Source organism: Amblyraja radiata, chromosome 3 (genome assembly GCF_010909765.2).
Source record: "Amblyraja radiata isolate CabotCenter1 chromosome 3, sAmbRad1.1.pri, whole genome shotgun sequence".
NCBI lineage: Eukaryota > Metazoa > Chordata > Chondrichthyes > Rajiformes > Rajidae > Amblyraja > Amblyraja radiata.
In genome coordinates this window covers 107,477,717-107,502,795 of record NC_045958.1, presented here as the reverse complement: position 1 = coordinate 107,502,795, position 25,079 = coordinate 107,477,717, and the positions used below count along the sequence as shown (strand labels likewise).

General features: G+C 48.4%; 1 protein-coding gene across 6 annotated transcripts in view; it reads right to left on the bottom strand.

Annotated features, from left to right (window-relative positions):
* The window catches only part of stox2 (storkhead box 2), a 189,003-nt gene that overhangs the window by 17,443 nt on the left and 146,481 nt on the right, over positions 1-25,079 (bottom strand). For all 6 annotated transcript variants that reach the window (XM_033018527.1, XM_033018530.1, XM_033018529.1 and 3 more), the window contains exon 2: positions 3,831-3,983. In XM_033018527.1, coding sequence (XP_032874418.1) covers positions 3,831-3,983 — 153 coding nt within the window. The remainder of the gene's footprint in view (positions 1-3,830; positions 3,984-25,079) is intronic.

Genomic DNA, 25,079 nt, shown 5'->3' with positions numbered 1-25,079 from the left:
TGAGATTAGTTTATTGTCACGTGTACCAAGGTACAGTAAAAAGCTTTTAGTTGCCAGCTACCCAGTCAGCTAAACAAAAAACTATTGAGGTACAGCGAAAAGCTTTTTTGTTGCGTGCTATCCAGTCAGTGGAAAGACTGATTACAATTGAGCATTCCACAATATACAGATACAGGATAAAGGGAATCGTCAGATTCCTTTATCCACCCACAGGCTGGAGTATGGCTGCGCCTAACGGCAGCGGCTCAACTGCAGTCCGTCTGTCTTTTAAAAAAAAAATTATCCCGTTAAATGTATGTTTTTGATTCTAGTTTTTATTATTTTTTAGCTGTGTATATGTGGGGATGGGGTGGGGGTGGGGGAAATCGTTTAATCTCTTCCCTGTTCGGGGACCCGACTTTTTCCCTGTCGGGTCTCCGGTGTCGTTGGGCCTAACATCGTGGAGCCGGCAGCGGCCTCCAACCGGAACCAACCTGAGGGCTCCAGTCGCGGAGCCTACGGACCTGACATCACGGAGTTGGCCGACTTCGAAAGCGGGAGAGCTGTGGTGGTGTGCGGCTGCGACCCGACTTCGGAGCTTCAGAGGCTCCGGCCGCAGGCCCGGTGGACAGGAACATCGGGAGCTCGCAGGTCCCTGGTGGGAGACCGCTTTTCGGAGCTCCTGCAACGGCAACTTCTCCCGCCGGAATCGCGGGATTTAAATGACTCGGAGCGGGGCCTAACATCGCCCGGCGCGGCTTAAACGGCAGCGGGACTTACCATCGCCCGCCGGGGGCTTTAACATCGTAAGCCCCAGTCACCCCGATGCTGCAGTTGGACTGCTGGACCGTGGGAGAAGAACAAAGGGAAGAGATAAGACTTTTGCCTTCCATCACAGTAAGGAGGTGTTGGAGATTCACTGTGATGGATGTTTGTGTAAACTGTGTTAAGTGTGTGTCTTGGGTTTTTTTTTGTAATGTCAAGACTGTAGGAATGAAATTTCGTTCAAACCTTGTCTGTTTCAATGACAATAAAAGGCATTCTATTCTATTCATTCTATTCAATTAAGAAGACCATAGTTAAAATGATACATTATTCTGCACACCTCCAGATTCAGGGACAGTTTCTTCCCAGCTGTTACCAGGCAATGAACCATCCTACCACAACCAGAGAGCAGTGCTGAACTATTATCTACCTCATTGGAGACCCTCAGACTATCCTTGACTGGACTTTGCTGGCTTTACCTTGCACCTTCTACCTTCTAACCCACCATTCTACCTCCAGGTCCCTCAGGTCGGCCGACTTGGGGCTACTGACTATCCCGCGGTCTAGGTTTAAGCTCGGGGTGACCGCGCTTTTGCGGTTGCAGCACCTAGACTGTGGAATAACATCCATCTCTTCATCAGAACTGCCCCCTCCATCGACTACTTTAAGTCTAGCCTTACAAACTCTTTCTATTCCCTAGTGTTTTTGAGTCCCTCTGAGGGGGCGCTGTAAACAGTTTATGTATGTATTGTTAGGTCTGTGTCCCACTGTATGAAGCACATTAGTACCTGCACTGATGGTCAATGTGAGTTGTTTTTAACTGACTGGCTAACTAAAATTGACTGAATGGCTGACACTAAATGTTATTCCCTTATCATGTATCTGTACACTGTGAACAGCTCGATTATAATCATGTATTGTCTTTCCGCTGACTGGTTAGCACGCGACAAAAAGCTTTTCACTGTACCTCGGTACACGTGACAATAAACCAAACTGAACTGTTGGGCCAAAGGGCACGTTTTCATGATTTATGACTCTCTGACTGTTTCTGCAGAAGATTCCAGCATCTGCTGTTCCTTGTGTCTCTATCACAGCATCTATCCTGTGAAAGAATTTAGCATGGAAGATACTACATAAAAATACGACATAAAAAGCTGGAGTAACTCAGCGGGACAAGCAGCATCTGTGGAGAGAAGGACATTTCAGGTCGAGACCCTTATTCATACTGAGAGTCAGGGGAAAGGGAAAGAGATATAGACGGTGATCTAGAGAGATATAGAACAAATGAATGAAAGATATGCAAAAAAGCAACGATGATCAAGGATACCAGGCCATTGTTGGCTGAGGGCTAGGTGAAAATGAGTTACAGACAATGAAACTCAACAAGACAGCTTTGAAACTAGTACAAGACTTAGGTGGGGGAAGGATGGAGAGAGAGGGGGGATGTTTGGCAGATTGGTGGAGAAAGTGACAAAGGCTGGAGGCTAAATGCTAAAGTCAGAGGAGAAACACAAAAAGCTGTAGTAACTCAGCGGGCCAGGCAGCATCCCTGGAGAGAAGGAATGGGTGACCTTTGAGGTCGAGACCCTTGCTCAGACTGAGAGTCAGGGGAGAGGGAGACAGAGATATGGGTGACGTGTGAAAACGACGGATCAAAGGGGACGATAATCAAGGAAATAGAGAACTACGAGGGGGGGGGGGGGGACAGAGAGAGAGGGGAAACAAGGGTTACTTGAAGTTAGAGAAAACAATATTCATACCACTGGGTTGTAAAGAATTTATGTTTAGCCATCCCTGGAACAACACTAGTGACACCAAATTGCCACGATAATAATAATAATATATTTTATTGTCATTGCACAGAGGTACAACAAGATTTGGTATGCAGCCTCCATCCGATGTCATAACTTAATTGACTAAAAATTTAGACACCCAGAGAAACAAGATTTAAATAAACACAGTATAAAGTGCAAATAGGTCTGTGCCGGGTGGATGTGCGACGTGGGGGGGGCACTCAGCAGGGCCGGTTCAGAGCAGCTATAACTCTGGGGATGAAGCTGTTCCTAAGTCTGGAGGTGCGGGCGTAGAGGGCCTTGTAACGTCTGCCGGAAGGTAGAAGTTCAAACAGCGATCCCCTCAAGGGTGTGAGGAGTCTTTGTGAATGCTGCCGGCCTTCCTGAGGCACCGTGTATTGTAGATAAGTACTATTCTACTATTGTAAACTTTGAATTTTATCGGGATGCATCACGGCTCGGTTTTGGGAACAGCTCCATCCAAGACCGCAAGAAATCGCAGCGAATTGTGGACGCAGCCCAGACCATCACACAAACCAACCTCCCATTGACTCCATCTACACCTCACGCTGCCTCGGCAAGGCCAGCAGCATAATCAAGGACGAGTCACACCCTGGCCACTCCCTCTTCTCCACTCTCCCATCAGGCCAGAGGTACAGAAGTGTGAAAACGCCACACCTCCAGATTCAGGGACAGTTTCTTCCCAGCTGTTATCTAGAGAGTATTGCTGAACTACTATCTACCTTATTGGTGACCCTCGGACTATCTTTGATCGGACTTTGCTGGCTTTAACTCGTACAAAATGTTATTCAGGTATCTGTACGCTGTGAACAGCTCGATTGTAATCTATATTGTCTTTCCACTGACTGGTTAGCTCGCAACAAAAGCTTTTCACTGTACCTCGGTAAACGTGACAATAAACTAAACTGACTGACTGTTTCGTTTTAGTTTTACTTTAGAGATACAGGGTGGAAACAGGCCCTTCGGCCCACCGAGTCCACACCGACCAGCGACCCCTGCAGATTAACACTATCCTACACAATTTACACATACACCAAGCCAATTAACCTACAAACCTGTACGTCTTTGGAGTGTGGGAGGAAACTGATGATCTCGGAGAAAACCTACGCAGGTCATGGGGAGTACGTGCAAACTCTGTACAGCCAGCACCCGTTCAAAACAAAAGCTTTTCACTGTACCTCGGTACACCTGACAATAAACGAAACTGACTGACTGTTATACAACTAGAGTGTGTTGAAGACATTTGCAGAAGCGTTACTGCCATGAACATACCTGGGAAGCAAGTGGCTAAGTGTTCCATCAGCGCCTTGTGTGAGACTGGTTTCCTTGAAGCATTCATTGCCGAGATGGCCAGGCAAAGAATTTCCCCGAGTGGTATAAACTGTGACTGACTGATGGGGGACATGCTGATCGGTGACACATCACCTAGGGATCAGACAAGAAATAAACTCAATTAGATTTATTGTAACAAGACTCAGACCGTATTTGTACTCAGGCTTTGTACGGTTGTCGGCACCGCTGTAGGTGGCGACTCTTTGCATTCTTAAACCCCTGTCCCACGGTACGAGTTCATTCCAAGAGTTCTCCCGAGTTTGACCCGATTCGAACTCGGAGATTTACGGTAATGGCCACTCGTCGGTACTCGGGGCTCTCGTGGACATTTTTCATCATGTTGAAAAATCTTCACGAGTCTTCCCGTGCTTACCTGCCATTAGCGAGTCTTCCAGAGTACCTGCTGTTAGCGCTAAGAGACGTCCCCGAGCTCCGACGTACCGCTACGTTCATTCTCCGTGCTTGCCACAAGTTTGATTTTTTTTAAACTTGGGAGAGCTCTTGGAATGAACTCGCACCGTGGGACAGGGCTATTAGTGTAAGGTGCTCATAATCATGGAGACATGCCACATGTGATCATCTATCAATCAATTATCCCACGAAAAGCCATACTGCCAAGCATTCACAACTCACCAAAGCAGCGGTAGAGTCGCTGCCTCATAGCGCCAGAGACCCGGGTTCCATCCTGACTACAGGTGCTGTCTGTACCAACATGCCCCATCTGCACTAGTCCCACCTCCCTGAGTCTGGCCCATGTCCCTCCAAACCTGTCCTATCCCTGTACCTCCCCATAACACCCGTACTAATCAAGAATTTGTCTAAATTATCCATTGACTTGACCTTAACAGCCTGTTGTGGAACGGTGGCGCAGCGGTGGAGTTGCTGCCTCACAGCGCCAGAGACCCGGGTTCTATCCTGACTGCGGGTGCTGTCTGTACGGAGGTTGTATGTTCTCCCCATAACCCGCATCCGGTTTCCTCCCACACTCCAAAGACTTGCAGCTCTGTAAATTAATTGGCTTCTGTAAATTGTAAATTGTCCCTAGTGTGTGTGTAGGGTAGTGCTTCTCCTTCTTTTCGTGTCCATGTTTTTTTTTTCTTTCTTTTTTTTCCTCCCACAAATATGTAATATGTGAATATGTGATTCTGTTCCATTCTGTTTTGTAGGGTTTTTTTTGTACAATCCGCATTGCCACTTTTCATTTCACTACACATCTCGTATGTGTATGTGACGAATAAACCTGACTTGACTTGATGTTGTTACAAATGTTGACTAGTGTACAGGGATCGCTGGTCGGCGCGGATACGGGGGGGCTGAAAGGCTTGTTTCCGCATGATATCTCTGAAGTCTAAAATCAATATTGGTGAAGCTGTGTGAGTATGAACAAGGCACCAGAATCAAAGTTAACCACACTGCAAAAATGTTACGTTATAGATGTACGAGACATCGGTTTAGTTTAATTTATTATCATCTGTACCCCGGTACAGAGCTATCCCGTCAGCGGAAAGACTATACAGGATTACAATCAAGCCATCCGCAGTGTGTGCTTTAGCAGGGATATGGGTCAAATGCGGGCAGGTGGGACTGGTGTATAGATGGGGCATGTTGCTCGGTATGACCAAGTTGGGCCGAAGGGCCTGTTTCCTCGCTGCATCACTCTTTGACCCAGTCTCAAAATGTTATCCATACATTTCCCACCTCAGATGCTGGAAAGATGCCAACATCAACAACGGAGGGGTCATCACAGACCCCACAGTAACCACGGGCTTTTGACATCCATCACAAGCAATGGCTAACCCTGAACAGAATCTGCACCCTCCGTGCAAGAACAGCCCATCACCTGCATTAGTGGGGGATGACAGACAACCCTTGCTTGCGTCTGCGGACATCCAGACCAGATCATCTCACACATCGTGAATGACCGCCCACTGAGGCTTTTCTCTGGGGGAACCAAAGCCATCCACCCAGTAACTGATGCTGTCCTGGCCTGGATGTCTACCATTGACCTACAACTTTAGGCTGTGCGCGCCATACGCAAGAAGAAGAAGAACCTCAGATGCTGCCTGAGCCACTGAATTCCCGTCGCTCATCATGTAAGCACAAAGGCTGGTACTTTGGCCCAGCGTATCCACGCTGTGCAAGTTGCCCCATCTACGCCAGGTCCATTTGCCACTGTTAGCCCATATCCTTCTAAGTGGCGCAGCGGTAGAGTTGCTGCCTGATAGCCAATGCAGCTGTCTGTACGGAGTTTGTACGTTCTCCCCGTAACCTGCGCGGGTTTTCTCCGGGTGACAATTGACAATAGACAATAGGTGCAGGAGTAGGCTATTTGGTCCTTCGAGCCAGTACCGCCATTCAATGTGATCATGGCTGATCATCCACAATCAGTACCCCGTTCCTGCCTTCTCCCCATATCCCCTGACTCCGCTATCTTTAAGAGCCCTACCTAACTCTCTCTTGAAAGTATCCAGAGAACCGGCCTCCACTGCCCTCTGAGGCAGAGCATTCCGCAGACTCACAACTCTCTGTGAGAAAAAGTGTTTCCTTGTATCCGTTCTAAATGTCATACCCCTTATTCTCAAACTGTGGCCCCTGGTTCTGGACTCCCCCAACATCGGGTGTATACAAGCCCAGCCGCTCCATTCTCTCAGCATATGCTTTGGTTTCCTCCCACATCCCAAAGCTGTGCAGGTTTGAAAGTTAATTGGCTTGGTATAAGTTTAAATTGTCGTGGATGGGTGTAGGATAGTGTTATTGTGCGGGGATCGCTGGTCGGCACGGACCCGGTGGGCTGAAGGGCCTGTTTATGCGCTGTATCTCTAAATTAATCTAAACTAAATCTGACTAGTTTGCTAAATATTAGTCAGCTTTTTTAAAATTAGTTTTTAATCCAAAATTCACTGGCTGGGGACTGAATATTACTACAGGATCACTAAAAATTGTTTTTTAATCCGTTCCTATGCGTCCTCTGAACATGACTCAGGCCAGCAGAAGTAACACATCTTCTTAATATATCTTAAAATTAATTATTACACAATAGGTGCAGGAGTAGGCCATTCGGCCCTTCGAACCAGCACAGCCATTCAGTGTGATCATAGCTGATCATCCACAATCAATACCCTGTTCCTGCCTTCTCCCCATATCACGCTATCATCAAGAGCCCCCAAAAAAATGCCATTCAGTGGGACAGGAGGCAGCCATGAGGTAATTGGGAGACAATTGTGAGTCGACTCTGAGAGTGAAGCAAAGGTTAGTGGCTCGGTTGGTGTAGACGGCTGCAATGTGGCTGCCTTTAAATGAACCATCGTGGAGAACGGGCCGCCGAGAATGGAAGGGGGCCATTGAGAACAAGGGGGGGACTGGAGGGGTTTAGGACTATTCGGTGATGATAGGACTGTGCGATGAACCGTTGTAACATTGTCTGGCCCAGAAACGTGGCCACACTTGTGCTCAATAGACAATAGACAATAGGTGCAAGAGTAGGCCATTCGGCCCTTCGAGCCAGCACCGCCATTCATGGCTGATCATCCACAATCAGTACCCCGTCCCCATATCCCCTGACTCCGCTCGCTATCTTTATGAACCCTATCTAACTCTCTTGAAAGCATCCAGAGAATCGGTCTCCACCGCCTTCTGAGGCAGAGAATTCCACAGACTCACAAATCTCTGGGTGAAATTTTTTTTTCCTCGTCTCCGTTGTAAATGGCTTACCCCTTATTCTTAAACTGGCATTGGTTGATATGTTGTTTAGATTAGTTTAATGTCACGTGTACCAAGACACAGTGAAAAACGTTTATGTTGTGTGCTATTCAGTCAAAGAAAAGACTGTAAACGAGTTAATTGCCACAGACAATGGTGGAGGCCAAGTCTTTGAGTATTTAAAAAATGGAGATCAACAGGTTATTGATTTGTACGGGGGGGGGGGGGGGGGGGGGGCAAAGGTTATGGGGAGAAGGCAGGAGAATGGGGTTGAGAGGGAGAGGTAGGTCAGCCACGATGGAATGGCGGGCTAGGCTCAATGGGCTGAATTACCTAAATCTGCTATGACAGCTTACGAACTTGAAAAGGGGTGCAGAAGAGGTTTACCAGAATAATTCCTGGACTAGAGGGCATTAGCTACAGGGGGAGGCTGGACAAAGTTGGATTGTTTTCCCTGGAATGCCTGAGGTTGAGGGGAATCTTGATAGAAGTATATAAAATTATAGATACGGTAGTCAATCAGAACCTTTCTCCCTAGGATGTAAATATCACATATTCCCGATGTTGGGGGGAGTCCAGAACCAGGGGCCACAGTTTAAAAGTGGGTAAGCCGTTTAGAACGGAGACAAGGAAAAACTTTTTCTCACAGAGAGTTGTGAGTCTGGGGAATTCTCTGCCTCAGAGGGCAATGGAGGCAGGTTCTCTGGATGCTTTCAAGAGAGAGCTAGATAGGGTTCTTGAAGATAGCGGAGTCAAGGGATATGGGGAGGTCAAGAATGGGGTACTGATTGTAGATGATCAGCCTACTCCTGCATCTATTGTCTATTGTCTATTCGAGGGCCTATCTTAGAGGTGAGAGGGCAAAATTTAAAGCAGATATGTGGGGCAGTTGTTTTACACAGAGTGTGGTGTGTGCCTGGAATGTGCGACCAGGGGTGGTGGTGGAGGAAGATATAATAAAGGTGTTTAAGTGGCTTTTGGACAGGCACGGTGGCGTATCGGTAGAGCTACTGCCTCACAGCTGCAGAGACCTGGGTTCGATCCTGACTGCGGGTGCTGTCTGTATGGAGTTTGTACGTTCTCCCCATGACCTGCATTGGTTTTCTCCAAGATCTTTCGATTTCTACCCACATTCCAAAGACGTGCAGGGTTGTAGGTTAATTGGCTTGGTATAAATGTAAATTGTCCCTCGTGTGTGTAGGGTAGTGTTAATGCACGGGTATCGCCGGTCGTTGCGGACCAAAGATACTAGAGGAGCTCCCCTAGTATCCTTGGTGCAGACTCGGTGGGCCGAAGGGCCTGTTTCCGCGCTGTAAATCTAAAACTGAAATAGGCGCATGGATATGCAGGGGGATAGAGGGATGTGGATCACGTGCAGGAAGATTAGAGTTTGCATCATGGTCGGCACGGACATAGTGGGCCGAAGGGCCTGTTCCTGTGCTGTACTATAATCTACACGGGTGCAGCATGAGTGGCTGCTTTGCAAGAGCACCGCAGCTCAGCCTGCAAGTGTGACGTTGAGCTTCTGCTCGTCTGCCATCGTTAGTCTCCTTCCCACGCCCAACGTGACCCTGCCTGTCAGCAATCATTACGTTCTGCAGCCCGCACAGGGTTGACATGCTTCCTGCATTGCAATCAAGGGCTGCGGGTTAATCGCATGTTGTAATTGCGACGTTTAACCCCGGGGGCTGGTAACCTGGCCCCACTGTCTCCAGTGGCATAGAGTCAGACAGCACGGAAACTAACCCTTGCCCGCTCCGACCAACATGTCCCATCTACACTGGTCCCACCTGCCTAAATCTGCCCCCATATCCCTCCAAACCTGTCAAACTCAAGAGTCAAGAGTGTTTTATTGTCATGTGTCCCAGATAGGACAATGACATTTTTACTTGCTGCAGCACAACAGAATATGTAAACATAGTACATAACGGGAGAAGAAAAAAAGAGTGCTGACTCGAAGTGCCGAATGGCCTACTCCTGCACCTATTGTCTATTTATCCATGTACCTGTCTGAATGTTTCTTAAATATTGCAATAGCTCCTGCCTCAACTACCTCCTCCGGCAGCTCGTTCCATTCACCCACCACCCTCAGTGTAAAATAGATACCCTTCTGGTTCCTATCAAATCTTTCCCCCCCTCACCTTCAACCTATTCCTCTGGTTCTTCATAAGTTCATAAGGTCATAAGTGATAGGAGTAGAACGGGTGCTGTCTGTATGGAGTTTGTACGTTCTCCCTGTACCACATGGGTTTTCCCCGGGATCTCCGGTTTCCTCCCACTCTCCAAAGACCTACAGGTTTGTAGTTAACTGGCTTGGCAATAGACAATAGGTGCAGGAGTACTAGTACTATCCGACATACACTTTACATTTTTACCGAAGTCAATTAGCCTACAAGCCTGTACGTTTTTGGAGTGAGGGAGGAAACCCCGGGGAAAACCCTTGCAGGTCACGGGGAGAACGTACAAACTCCCTACAGACAGCACCTGTAGTCAGGATCGAACTCTGGCGCTGTAAGACGACAAATCTACCTCTGCGCCACCTTTTCCCCCGTTTCAAAAACGATTGAATTTTAATTAATAACATTTGTTGCGACAAAGTTTTGGCTGAAAGAAAAATAGTGGCTGGTACTTCAGTTAAAGGCACAGAACCAAATTAACCTCTCCATCTCCTACGCAAAGCCACAAAGTTCATAAGTTCTAGGAACAGTATTCGGGCCATTCGGCCCAGCAAGTCTACTCTGCCATTCAATCGTGGCTGATCTATCTCTCCCTCCTAACCCCATTCTCCTGCCTTCTCCCCATAACCCCTGACACCTGACATATGGAGAGAAGGCAGGTACGGGATACTGAGTTGGATGATCAGCCATGATCATATTGAATGGCGGTGCAGGCTCGAAGGGCCGAATGGCCTACTCCTGCACCTAATTTCTATGTTTCTATGTTTCTATGACACCTGTACTAATCAGGAATCTACAGTGTCTATCTACACCTTAACAATATCCACTGACTTGGCCTCAACACCTTTCTGTGGCATTGAATTCCACAGATTCACCACCCTCTGACTAAAGAAATTCCTCCTCATCTCTTTTATATGATTCGTTGCAGGTGGAACTCACTACTGTTGCAGGTGGAACTCACTACTGTAGCAGGTGGAACTCACCGCGGCTCGAGAGACTCGAGAGACTAACAGAGACTAACAGAGGCAAAGAGGTTTGCCACGCACTGCAAGGGAGCAGTGGACCAGACAGGAAGAGCGGAAGGAATTACCACTAGACAGCCAAACCAGTAGGTAATTTACGGCTGGGGTGAGTACTTTCCCATTTATAGGAGGTAGGATTATATAAATAAGGGGTGTATCAATACAGTAGGGGATTCTTAAATAGGACCAGTTAGTTAATTACTTATATAAGATGGGCGGTCAGGAGATGTGCCAATACTGCGAGATGTGGGAATTTGTCGACACCATTGATGTAGAAGATCCCTACAGCTGCAGTAAGTGTTTGAGGCTAGAGGAACTCCAGCTCCGCATTGATGAGCTGGAGACCCAACTTCATACGCTGCGGTACATCAGGGAGGGGGAGTATTACCTGGATGTTTTGTGCCAGGGGATGGTCACACCGACCAGTTTAACTAATTCAGTAGGCAGTGAGCAAGGAAAGGAAGGTGTGGCCATAAGCGAGGCAGGTAGGGGGAACCAGGAGGAGATGCGGCAGGAGCCACAGCCCTTGTCCCTGACGAGCATGACCGAGGCTCTTACTCAATGTAAGGACGGGATCAGGGGCTGTGGGAGGGATGAGCAACCTGGCTGCAGCACCGTGGATCAGGAGGCCATTCAAGAGGGGGGAGTTAGAAGAAATGCCGTAGTGATAGGGGATAGTATTATTCGGGGGGTAGATAAGGTTCTCTGCGGCCAGCAGAACATGTCCCGAAGGCTGTGTTGCCTACCCGGTGCTAGGGTTAAGGATATCTCTGCGATGCTGGAGAGAAATTTGCAGTGGGAGGGGGAGGATCCAGTGGTCGTGGTCCATGTGGGGACCAATGACATAGGAAGGACGAGGAAGGAGGATCTGCTGAAGGAGTTTGAGCAGTTAGGGAATAAATTAAAAAGCAGAACCTCGAGGGTACTGATCTCCGGATTGCTACCTGAGCCACGGGCCAAATCGGCGAGGGTACGTAAAATTAGAAAGCTAAATGCGTGGCTCAAAGACTGGTGTGGGAATAATGGGTTTGGTTTCTTGGGCCACTGGCACCAGTACTGGGACAGGGGGGATCTGTTCTGTAAGGACGGACTTCACCTGAACGGTGCTGGGACTGGGGTCCTGGCAAATCATATAACTAGGGCAGTAGAGAGGTCTTTAAACTAAGTAGCGGGGGGGAGGTATCAAGGGGGGTAATAACGGCAGGGGTAGAGGAAATAGAGCAGGGTATCAGTGGGGAAGCGGAAAGTCAAAATGTGACAGGAGACAGAATGTGTGAAGATAAAGCTCTAGATGTAAAAGGGGCAAAAATGGAAAGGAAGGGTAGTAAAAATCATCTGAAAGTGCTTTATCTAAATGCACGGAGTATTCGTAATAAGATAAATGAATTAACGGTGCAATTAAGTATATATAGTTATGATATCGTGGCCATTACGGAGACATGGCTGCAAGGGGATCAGGACTGGGAGTTAAATATAGAGGGGTACTCAACAATTAGGAAAGATAGACAGGAAAGAAAGGGAGGAGGGGTGGCCCTTTTAATAAGGGAGGGAATAACGGCAATAGAGAGGAAGGATATTGCGTTGAAGGATCAGGATAGTGAAACAGCTTGGGTACAGATAGAGAATAATAAGGGGAAAAAAAACACTAGTGGGTGTAATTTATAGACCTCCAAATAGCTGTGACGCTGTTAGTCAGAACATAAATCTGCAAATAGTTGACGCATGTAAAAAGGGAACTGCTGTAATCATGGGGGACTTCAATTTTCATATTAATTGGGCAAACCAAACTGGGCAGGGTAGACTAGAGGAAGAGTTTATAGAATGTATTAGAGACGGGTTCCTAGAACAGTATGTCACAGAACCGACAAGGGGGGAGGCAATCTTGGATCTGGTCCTGTGTAATGAAGCAGGATTAATTAAAAATGTCATAGTTAGGGACTCGTTGGGAACAAGTGACCACAATATGGTCGAATTCCATATTCAAATAGAAGGGGAGCAGGTTGAAACTCAGGCTAGGGTGCTTAGTCTAAATAAGGGGGATTATGAAGGTATGAGGACTGAGCTGATCAAAGTTGACTGGGATAGCAGACTCAAGAATAAGACGGTACATGAGCAGTGGTGTACGTTTAAGGGTATACTGTATAACCTTCAAGAAAAATTTATTCCTATGAAGAAAAAAAGGGGTAAGGGTAAGAACAGTCAGCCATGGCTCAGTAAAACTATAAAGGATAGTATTCGGCTGAAGGCAAGGGCATATAAGGTAGCCAGAGATAGTGGGAGGGTAGAGGATTGGGAAGCATTTAAAGGTCAGCAAAAAATAACTAAGAGATTAATTAAGACGGGGAAAATAGACTATGAAAGGAATTTAGCGAACAACATAAAAACTAATAGTAAGAGTTTTTATAGCTATATAAAAAGAAAAAGGGTGGCTAAGGTGAACGTTGGTCCATTGGAGGGTGAGACTGGAGAGTTGTTGGTGGGGAACATGGAAATGGCAAAGGCATTAAACGAGTATTTTGTATCAGTCTTCACCATAGAAGACACAAAAAATATTCCAACGCTGGATAAACAGGGGGCGGTAGGAATGGAGGAGCTAAATACTATTAAGATCACCAAGGAGGTGGTATTAGGGAAATTAATGAGACTGAAGGAGGATAAATCCCCTGGGCCTGATGGATTACATCCAAGGGTCTTGAGGGAGATAGCGGTGGGGATTGTGGATGCATTGGTGATAATTTTCCAAAACTCCCTGGAGGCAGGAACGGTCCCAGTGGATTGGAAAATGGCCAATGTAACACCTATATTTAAAAAAGGAAGTAAACAGAAGGCGGGTAACTATAGACCGGTTAGTCTAACATCGGTGGTGGGTAAAATGTTAGAGACAATTATTAAAGAAACATTAACGGGGCACTTGGATAAACATGACTTCATCGGACAGAACCAGCATGGTTTTGTGAAGGGGAAGTCCTGTTTAACGAATCTGCTCGAATTCTTTGAGGAAGTAACAACCCGGGTGGATAAAGGGGAACCGGTGGATGTGGTATACTTGGACTTCCAAAAGGCTTTTGACAAGGTGCCACATAAGAGACTATTGCTAAAAATAAAAAATTATGGGATTGGGGGTAATATATTAGCATGGGTAGAGGATTGGCTAACAAATAGGAAGCAGAGTGCACTCTACACCTCCATCCCCCACCAGGATGGCCTCAAAGCCCTCCGGTTCTTCCTCGACCAGAGGAGCAACCTTTACCCAGCCACTGACACTCTCCTCCGCTTAGCGGAGTTGGTCCTCACCCTCAATAACTTTACATTTGACTCCTCCCATTTCCTCCAAACACAAGGCGTAGCTATGGGCACACGCATGGGCCCCAGCTACGCCTGCCTCTTTGTCGGGTACGTTGAACAATCCTTGTTCAATGCGTACCAGGGCCCCATCCCCGACCTCTACCTCCGCTACATTGACGACTGCTTTGGTGCCACCTCCTGCACCCACACACAACTGACTGACTTCATCCACTTCACCACCAACTTCCATCCGGCACTCCAATACACCTGGACGATTTCCGACACTTCCCTACCATTCCTTGACCTCACCATCTCCATCGCAGGGGACAGACTCCTGACCGACATACATTATAAACCCACTGACTCACATGGCTATCTGGACTACACGTCTTCCCACCCTGCCCCCTGTAAAGACTCCATCCCTTACTCCCAATTCCTCCGCCTACGCCGCATCTGTTCCCAGGATGAGACATTTCATACCAGGGCATCGGAAATGTCCTCGTTCTTCAGGGAACGGGGATTCCCCTCCGCCACCATAGATGAGGCTCACACCAGGGTCTCATCCATACCCCGCAACACTGCTCTCTCTCCCCATCCCCGCACACGCAACAAGGGCAGAGTCCCTCTGGTCCTCACCTTTCACCCCACCAGCCGGCAAATACAACACATAATCCTCCGCCATTTCCGCCACCTCCAACGTGACCCCACCACTCGCCACATCTTCCCATCTCCCCCCATGTCTGCCTTCCGCAAAGACCGCTCCCTCCGCAACTCCCTCGTCAATTCTTCCCTTCCCTCCCGCACCACCCCCTCCCCGGGCACTTTCCGTTGCAACCGCAAGAAATGCAACACCTGTCCCTTCACCTCCCCCCTCGACTCCATTCAAGGTCCCAAGCAGTCGTTCCAGGTGCGACAAAGGTTCACCTGTATCTCCTCCAACCTCATCTACTGCATCCGCTGCTCTAGATGTCAGCTAATTTACATCGGTGAGACCAAGCGTAGGTTGGGCGACCGTTTCGCCGAACACCTCCGCTCGGTCCGCCTTAACCTACATGACCTCCCGGTGGCTCAGCACTTCAACTCCCCCTCCCATTCCCAATCCGACCTCTCTGTCCTGGGTCTCCTCCATTGCCAGAGTGAGCAACAGCGGAAATTGGAGGAACAGCACCTCATATTCCGTCTGGGGTCCTTGCGCCCCTATGGCATCAACATTGAATTCCCCCAATTTGGCTAGCCTGTGCTGTCCCCTCCCCTTCCTTCACCCTCTAGCTGTCTCCTCCCACCCTCCCATCCGCCCGCCCTCGGGCTCCTCCTCTTCCCCTTTTTCCTTCTTTCTTTCCCCACCCCCCATCAGTCTGAAGAAGGGTTTCGGCCCGAAACGTCGCCTATTTCCTTCGCTCCATAGATGCTGCTGCACCCGCTGAGTTCCTCCAGCAATTTTGTGTACCTGAGAACAGAGAGTGGGGATAAATGGTTCATACTCGGGATGGCAACCGGTAACTAGCGGGGTTCCGCAAGGGTCGGTGCTGGGACCCCAGTTGTTCACAATTTATATAAATGATTTGGAGGAGGGAACCAAGTGTAATATATCAAAATTTGCGGACGATACAAAAATGGGAGGAAAAGTAGGGGATGAGGAGGATAGGAAGAGTCTGCAAAAGGATATAGATAAGCTAGGTGAGTGGGCAACAACTTGGCAGATGAAATTTAATACTAATAAATGTGAAGTCATTCACTTTGGGAAAAAAAATGATAGGGCAAGTTATTTTCTAAATGAGGAGGAGCTGCGTTGTAATGCAACGCAAAGGGATCTAGGGGTATTAGTACATGAATCACTAAAAGTTAGTATGCAGGTGCAGCAAGCAATCAGGAAGGCCAATGGAGTTTTGGCCTTTATTGCTAGGGGGATTGAGTATAAAAACACGGAGGTCTTGCTGCAGCTGTACACAGTATTAGTGAGACCACATTTGGAATACTGTGTACAGTTCTGGGGTCCATACTTAAGAAAGGATGTACTAGCCCTGGAGGCAGTGCAGCGAAGGTTTACAAGATTAATTCCTGCAATGAGGGGATTGACATATGAGGAAAGGTTAAGTAGGCTGGAACTCTACTCTTTGGAGTTTAGAAGAATGAGAGGCGATCTCATTGAAACATATAAGATCGTGAGGGGCCTTGATCGGGTGGATGCACCGAGGATGTTCCCAATGATCGGGGAAACTAGAACTAGGGGACATAGTTGCAGAATAAGGGGGGGCTCTTTTAAAACTGAGATGAGGAAGAACTTCTTCACCCAGAGGGTGGTTAATTTATGGAATTCACTGCCCCAGGGAGCAGTGGAAGCAGAAACTTTAAATATATTTAAGACTAAAATAGATGGTTTTTTAGCTGCCAAGGGGATAAGGGGCTACGGGGAGAGGGCAGGGATATGGACCTAGGTATGGTAAGACCTGAGTGATCTCCTGGACAAGTGTCGATCGCCTGGATTGGGGTCGGAGAGGAATTTCCCGGATTTTTTTCCCGAATTGGACCTGGGTTTTTATCCGGTTTTTTGCCTCCCCCAGGAGATCACGAGGTTCTTGGGGTGGAGAGGGGTGATAGCGGTATAAAGGGGAGGGTAGTGTCTTGTGTTCTGTGTCTTGTGTCTACTGTTTGTGGATAAGTGTGTCTGTTTAGTGTTCAGCCATGAGCGAATGGCGGTGCGGGCTCGACGGACCTGGTGGTCTACTCTCGCACCTACTTTCTATGTTTCTATGTTTCTATAAAAGTACATCCTTTAATTCTGAGGCTGTGCCCTCTGGTCCGAGACTCTCCCACTAGTGGAAACGTCCTCTCCACATCCACTCTATCCAGCCTTTCACTGTTCGATGGGGATCATGACAGACGCTTCCTCGTGGCGATCCCCAGAAACGACGACACGATGCACTCTGTGACGCTTCGTGCGACCGATTCTGTCAACGTTGGACGTCGACAACAGAAGCCAACAGCGAGCTACATGGCGTTTGACACACTGAGCGAACAAATTATAGACAATAGACAATAGGTGCAGGAGTAGGCCTTTCGGCCCTTCGATGTGATCATGGCTGATCATCCCCAATCAGTACCCCGTTCCTGCCTTCTCCCCATATCCCCTGACTCCGCTATCTTTAACAGCCCTATCTAGCTCTCTCTTGAAAGCATCCAGAGAACCGGCCTCCACCGCCCTCTGAGGCAGAGAATTCCACAGACTCACCACTCTCTGTGAGAAAAAGTGTTTCCTCGTCTCTGTTCTAAATGGCTTACTCCTTATTCTTAAACTGTGGCCCCTGGTTCTGGACTCCCCCAACATCGGGAACATGTTTCCTGCCTCTAGTGTGTCCAAGCCCTTAACAATCTTATATTATATTAAATTATACCAGCATGTTTCAATGAGGTCCCCCCCTCATCCTTCTATACTCCAGCGAGTACAGGCCCAGTGCCGTCAAACATTCTTCATATGTTAACCCGCTCGTTCCTGGGATCATTCTCGTCAACCTCCTCTGGACCCTCTCCAGAGCCAGCACATCCTTCCTCAGGTATGGAGCCCAAAATTGCACACAATACTCCAGTGTCTTGTAAAAGCTCAGCAGTACACCCCTTATATTCTAATCCTTTGGCAATAAATGCTGGCATTGCATTTGCCTTCCGTACTACCAAATTGATTTGCCGATTAACTTTTTGGGAATCCTGCACCAGCACTCCCCTTTGCACCTCCAATTTCAGAATTCTCTCCCCATTTAGAAAATAGTCTATGCCTTAATTCTTCCGATCAAAATGCAGACTCCACACTTTGCTATGCTGTATTCTTTGCGACGTCCTTTTACCAAGGATGTTGCCAGGACTCGAGGGCCTGAGCTATAGAGATAAGTTTGGCAGGCTAGGACTTAATTCATTGGAGCGCAAGAGGATGAGGGACGATTTTATAGAGGTGTACAAAATCATGACAGGAATAGATCAGGTAGATGCAGGGTCTCTTACCCAGAGTAGGGGAATCGAGAACCAGAGGGCATAGGTTTAAGGTGAGGGGGGAAAGATTTAATAGGAACCCGAGGGGTAACTTTTTCATACATAAGATGGTGGGTGTACGGAACAAGCTGCCGGAGGAGGTAGTTGAGGCTGGGACTATCGCAACGTTTACGAAACATTTAGACAGGTACATGGATAGGACAGGTTTGGAGGAATATGGGCCAAACGCAGGCATGTGGGACTAGTGTAGATGGGACATGTTGGTCGGTGTAGGAAGTTGGACCAAAGGGCCTGTTTCCGCGCTGTATCACTCTTTGACACTATGTATGCAAAAGAGAATCTTACTGTACAAGTGCCAGACAATAAAGAACCATTGAACAATATGATCATCCCTTTTCATTTCCAAATTCAAGGCGTAGCTATGGGCACACGCATGGGCCCCAACTATGACTGCCTCTTTGTAGGATACGTCGAACAATCCTTGTTCGAGACATACCGTGGCCCTATCCCCAAACTCTACCTCCGCTACATCAACGACTGCATTGGTGCTACCTCCTGCGCCCATGCAGAACTCACCGACTTCATCCATTTCACCACTAACTTCCACTCAAATACACCTGGTGATTTCCGACGTTTCCCTACCATTTCTAGACCTCACTATCTCCATTGCAGGTGCTAGACTACTGACCGACATCCACTATAAACCCACTGACCCCCAGTGATATCTGGACTGTACTTCTTCCCACCCTGCTTCCTGTAAGGACTCCATTCCCTACTCCCAATTCCTCCGTCTACGCCGCATCTGCACCCAGGATGAGGTGTTCCAAACCAAGGCATCAGAGATGTCCGCATTCTTCAGGGAACGGGAGTTCCCCTCTTCTACTTTAGATGAGGCTCTCACCAGGGTCTCTTCTATACCCCGTAACACTGCTCTCACTCCCCATCCCCCCACTTGTAACAAGGGCAGAGTCCCCCTTGTCCTCACCTTCCACCCTACCAGCCGCCACAGACAACAAATAATCCTCCAACGGGATCCAACCACTGGCCACATCTTCCCATCTCCTCCCCTTTCGGCTTTCCGCAGAGACCGCTCCGTCTGTAACTCCCTGGTCAATTCGTCTCTTTCCACCCGAACCACCCCCTCTCCTGGCACTTTCCCTTGCAACTGCAGAAAATGATACACTTGTCGCTTTACCTCCCCCCTCAACTCCATTCAAGGACCCAAGCAGTCTTTCCAGGTGAAGCAGAGGTTCACCTGCACCTCCTCCAACCTCATCTATTGCATCCGCTGCTCTAGATGTCAGCTGCTCTACTTCGGTGAGACCAAGCGCAGGCTTGGCGATCACTTCGCCCAACACCTCTGCTCAGTTCGCAATAACCAACCTGATCTCCCGGTGGCCTAACACTTCAACTCCCCCTCCCATTCCGAATCCGACCTTTCCGTCCTGGGCCTCCTCCATGGCCAGAGTGAGGCCCGCAGTAAATTGGAGGAGCAGCACCTCATATTTCGCTTGGGTAGTTTACACCCCAGTGGTATGAACTGTGACCGCTCCGGGTCAGGCAGCATTTATACTGCTCCATGTTCTGTGTTCAAATAAGCTAATAAACTCTGATAGCGTCCTGATCAAAGTCCTCGTTTCAACCAAAACTATCAACAACAAATGCACAGGGAGTGTCTTTGCATGTGGGATTGTCCACTGTACACACTGTGGTGCATTGTGTTGCCTATGCAATGGTGAATGGTTGGAGTACACAGCTCTGGGCCTGCAAGGGACATCACAAACACAGGACATTACCATCACAGGTAGACAAAAATGCTGGAGAAACTCAGCGGGTGCGGCAGCATCTATGGAGCGAAGGAAATGGGCAACGTTTCCTCCGCTCCATAGATGCTGCCTCACCCGCTGAGTTTCTCCAGCACTTTTGTCTACCTTCGATTTTCCAGCATCTGCAGTTCCTTCTTAAACACATTACCATCACAACCAGCTGCTTCCTCTTCATTCAATACATTGTGGAGCAGGCCGCCCGCCCGGCTTGATTGCAGTAGTCGAAACAGGGTGGATCACGAGAAGGTAGCAATCAAAGATCCTATAGCGGAGCAAGATAGATCACTCCTTCTAAATGCAATGGGCTGACGTGTAGTACGCAACGGAGCGGAACGTGGGCCTTTTTTTCATCCATTTCAGTATCCCGACCCAACTCACAGTGTAATCAACGTTGCGGGGGAACAGTTTGTGTTAATAAATTTAAATTCTGAAAATGAGGAGAAGATTTCTCCCAAATAACTTTTATTTTTACGAGGATGTTTCCGTAACCGGCTTCTGTCTCCGCACTAGTATCCTATCGGATTTTTGGTGCGGAGACGGAAGCCGGTTACGGAAATGGGGCCAAAAATTACCCATGAATCTGCCCATGACCGTACTACGTCTTTTTAGTCGAGTGGACTATCTTGCTCGCTATAGGATCTTTGGTAGCAATGGCTAACCCTGAACAGAATTGGCACCCTCCGTGCAAGAACAGCCCATCGCCTGCATTAGTGGGTGATGACAGACAGCCCCTGCTTGCGTCTGCGGACATCCAGACCAGACCATCCCACACATCGTGAATGACCGCCCACTATGGCTTTTCCCTGGGGGCATCAAAGCCATCCACCCAGTAACTGATACAGTACAGGAACAGGCCCTTCGGCCCACAATGTCTGTGCCCAACATGGTGCCAAGACCATTTTTATCTGCCTGCACATGATCCAAATCCCTCCATTCCTTGAATGTCTGTGTGTTTATCCAGTAATCTCTTAAAACATATAACAGTACAGCACAAGAACAGGGCGGCATGGTGGCGCAGTGGTAGAGTTGCTGCCTCACAGCGCCAGAGACCCAGGTTTGATCCTGACTACGGGTGCTGTCCGTACAGAGTTTGTACGTTCTCCCCGTGATCTGCGTGGGTTTTCTCCAGGTAATTCGTCTCACCCTCCAAAGACGTGCAGGTTTGTAGGTTAATTGGCTTCAGTAAATTGTTCCTATTGTGTAGGGAGTTGATGAGAAAGTGTGATAATATAGAACTGGTGTGAAGCAGCGGGGGTTTTCAGTATAAGAGCAAAGAGGTCCTTCTACAGTTGTACAGGGCCCTAGTGAGACCACACCTGGAGTATTGTGTGCAGTTTTGGTCTCCAAATTTGAGGAAGGACATTCTTGCTATTGAGGGAGTGCAGCATAGGTTCACCAGGTTAATTCCCAGGATGGCGGGACTGTCATATGCTGAGAGAATGGAGCAGCTGGGCTTGTATACTCTGGAAATTAGGATGAGAGGTGATCTTATTGAAACATATAAGATTATTAAGGGTTTGGACACGCTATAGGCAGGAAACATGTTCCCGATGTTGGGGGAGTCCAGAACCAGGGGCCACATTTTAAGAAGTAGGCCATTTAGAACGGAGACGAGGAAAAACTTTTTCACACAGAGAATCTGTGGAATTTTCTGCCTCAGACGGCGGTGTAGGCCGGTTCTCTGGATACTTTCAAGAGAGAGCTAGATCGGGATCTTGAAAGCGGAGTCAGGGGATATGGGGAGAAGGTAGGAACGGGGTACTGATTGTGGATGATCAGCCATGATAACATTGAATGGCGGTGCTGGCTCGAAGGGCTGAATAGCCTACTCCTGCACCTATTGTCTATTGTGTATTGAAAGAAAGATTTAATAGGAACCTGAGGGGCAACTTATTTTACACAAAAGAAGGTGGGCGTATGGAATGAGTTGTCGGAGGAGGTAGTTTAGGCAGTGACTATCACAATGTTTAAGAAACATTTGGACAGGTACCTGGATAGGACAGGTTCAGAGGGATATGGGCCAAACGCGGGCAGGTGGGACTGGTGTATATGGGACATGTTGGTTGGTGTGGGCAAGTTGGGCCTGTTACCACACTGTGTCACTCAGGGACTCTCTCTGATAACATAGCTACTAAGAGACAGCTTTGTTTTATCTAGGAACTCTTAAGAAGATAGGAGTGGACGGGAGGGCTAAAAGTGGGAGCATTAAATAAGGTCTCAGAGAGATTTTACAAACCACAATTACCGTACCTGTCGACAAATGGTTTCACATCACTGCACGCCCAGTTCATCACAAATAAAGCAGATGTGTTCAATTCCCTCTCTTCAAACAGCGCCTGGCCAAGGTCCCGACCCAAACGTCACCTATCCATGTTCTCCACAGATGCTGCCTGACCCGCTAAGTTACTCCAGCACTCTGTGAAACGTCACCTGTCCATGCTCTCCAGAGATGCTGCCTGACCCGCTGAGTTACTCCAGCACTCTGTGAAACGTCACCCGTCCATGTTCTCCAGAGATGCTGCCTGACCCGCTGAGTTACTCCAGCACTCTGTGAAACATCACCTGTCCATGTTCTCCAGAGGTTCTGCCTGACCCGCTGAGTTACTCCAGCACTCTACGTCCGACCCTCACTTCAAACACTTTACTTCAGACACGGGATCAACCATAACTCACGAGGAAAATCACGGGAAATGTCATTGATTCGATTTTAAATGATTGTAAATCTCATCTCTAAGGGGAAGCATATTTTATTTTAAGATTGGCGAAAAAGCTGGAACCACTCAGCGAGTCAGGCAGCATCTCTGGAGAGAAGGAATTTCTCCAGTAATGCTGCCTGTCCCAATGAGTTACTCCCAGCATTTTGTGTCTATGGTCGGTGTCAAGTCAAGAGAGTTTATTGTCATGTGTCCCTGATAGGACAATGAAATTCTTGCTTGCTGCAGCACAACAGAATATTGTAAGCATAAATACAGAACAGTTCAGTGTGTCTATATAGCATAGACCATATATATACACTTAAATAAACAGATAAAGTGCAATAGGCTGTTATAGTTCAGAGTTTGTTTGATGGTGAGTTTAATAGCCTGATGGCTGTGGGGAAGCAGCTGTTCATGAGCCTGGATGTAGCAGATTTCAGGCTCCTGTACCTGATGGCAGCGGAGAGATGAGTGTGTGGCCAGGATGGTGTGGGTCCTTGATGATGTTGGCAGCCTTTTTGAGGCAGCGACTGCGATAGATCCCTTCGATGGTAGGGAAGTCAGAGCAGATGATGGACTGGGAAGCAGTCACAACTTTCTGCATTCTTTTCTGTTCCTGGACGCTCAAGTTGCCGAACCAAGCCACGATGCAGCCGCCCAGCATGATCTCTACTGTGCATCTGTAGAAGTTAGAGAGAGTCCTCTTTGACATACAGGGCTCTAAATTAACGGTTGCCCGGGTGCCATTGACCACTCAAAGCGCCGCCGGGCAACTTAACACCGAGTAATTTTGCCCGGCTTGGCAACCAGATACTGGTTTGTACCGAAGATAGACACAAAAAACTGGGGTAACTCCGCGGGTCAGGCAGCATCTCTGGACAAAAGGAACGCGACGTTTTGTGTCGGTGGTGACGGCTGTATTGCGTGGGAAAGATTCTAGGTGCGGGGTGAGGAAGGGTTGCAGCGAATGACGGGCGCTGAACAGCGACTTCATCTCCTCCTCCTCCCGCACCCCGCCCGCCCTGACAAGGGCCGCTGCTTGCAAACCCGCGCTTTCAATACAAACCCTCCCGCACGCCGAGGCCTCCCCCTCCCTCCCTCCCCCTCCCTCCCTCCACCCGGCCTCGGCGTGCGGGAGGGTTTGTATTGAAAGCGCGGGTTTGCAAGCAGCGGCCCTTGTCAGGGCGGTCGTGGTGCGGGAGGAGGAGGAGATGAGCCGCTGTCGCTCGCTGTTCAGCGCCCGTCATTCGCTCTGACACTTCTGAAGCAGCTGCACCAAAGATACTATAGCTATAGGATCTTTGAGCTGCACCGCTCGGCCTCGTTGGCTAGCGGAGGAGGGAGGAGGTGGCGAGGAGTTCCCAACGGCCAAGGCAGCGGGGCGAAGTTGTCCGAGGAGTGCTGACCCTCCTTCCTCCATACCTCGCCCTCCTTCTCTCTCTCTCTCTCTCTCTTGTACGCCCCCCCCCCCTCTTATCCTGGGACCCCTCCTCTACATCCAGCACTGATCCCCATTCCCCGCCTCTATTCAGTCCTCACTGACATCCCCTGTGCTCCCCTCCCCATCTCCCCCCCCCCCCCCCCCCCCCCAATCTATTCATCCTGCGCTGATCACACTATCCACCTCGCATTGATTCTCCTGCCGCCATAACCCCCCCCCCATCCATCCTGCACTGGTTCCCCAATTCACCCTGTACTTACCCCCCATCCATCCTGTACTAATCCACGCATTCATCCCGTACTGACCCACCCTCCATTTACCCTGCACCTTCCCCTCATTCATCCTGTAGTGATCCCCCATTCATTCTGCACAGACCCTCCGATCCACACTGTACTGACCCCCCTCACCCCATTCATCCTGTGCTGATCTCCCCCCCCCCCATCCATCCTGTACTGATCCTCCCATTCAAGAAGAATGGGGGAACAGTCTGAAGAAGGGTCTCGACCCGAAACGTTGCCTATTTCCTTTGCTCCATAGATGCTGCCTCACCTGCTAAGTTTCTCCAGCACTTTTGTCTACCCCATCCATCCCGTACTTAAACCCCCCCATTCAACATCACTGACGTCCCCCGTGCTCTCCCCTCACAATTTTACCTACTCCAACCAACACGTACTAATTCACCTGCCTCAATCCATCCATTCTGCACCGACTGCCTTCTAACCTCCCTCCCCCCCTGCCATCTATCCACCCCACACCGATTCACACACACCCCCCTCCCTGACCCTATTGTCCTGGAAATGTCTTCAGAACGAACATTGACTATGTTTGATAACGGAATGCAATAAAATATGTTTTAATTCCCAATGTTATTATTTGTTTTAATCCATAAAGATGGATTAATTAAATTGTGAACACGTGAAACATTAAAACTGCAGTGTTCGATTGTCACTGCTACCGTTGACACGTTATTACAGAATTCATTTTAACAGCAAATCAATGCTCTTAATATGGAATATTAGTTATTTAATGAGCAACATTCACAACTATACGTACGCATATTTG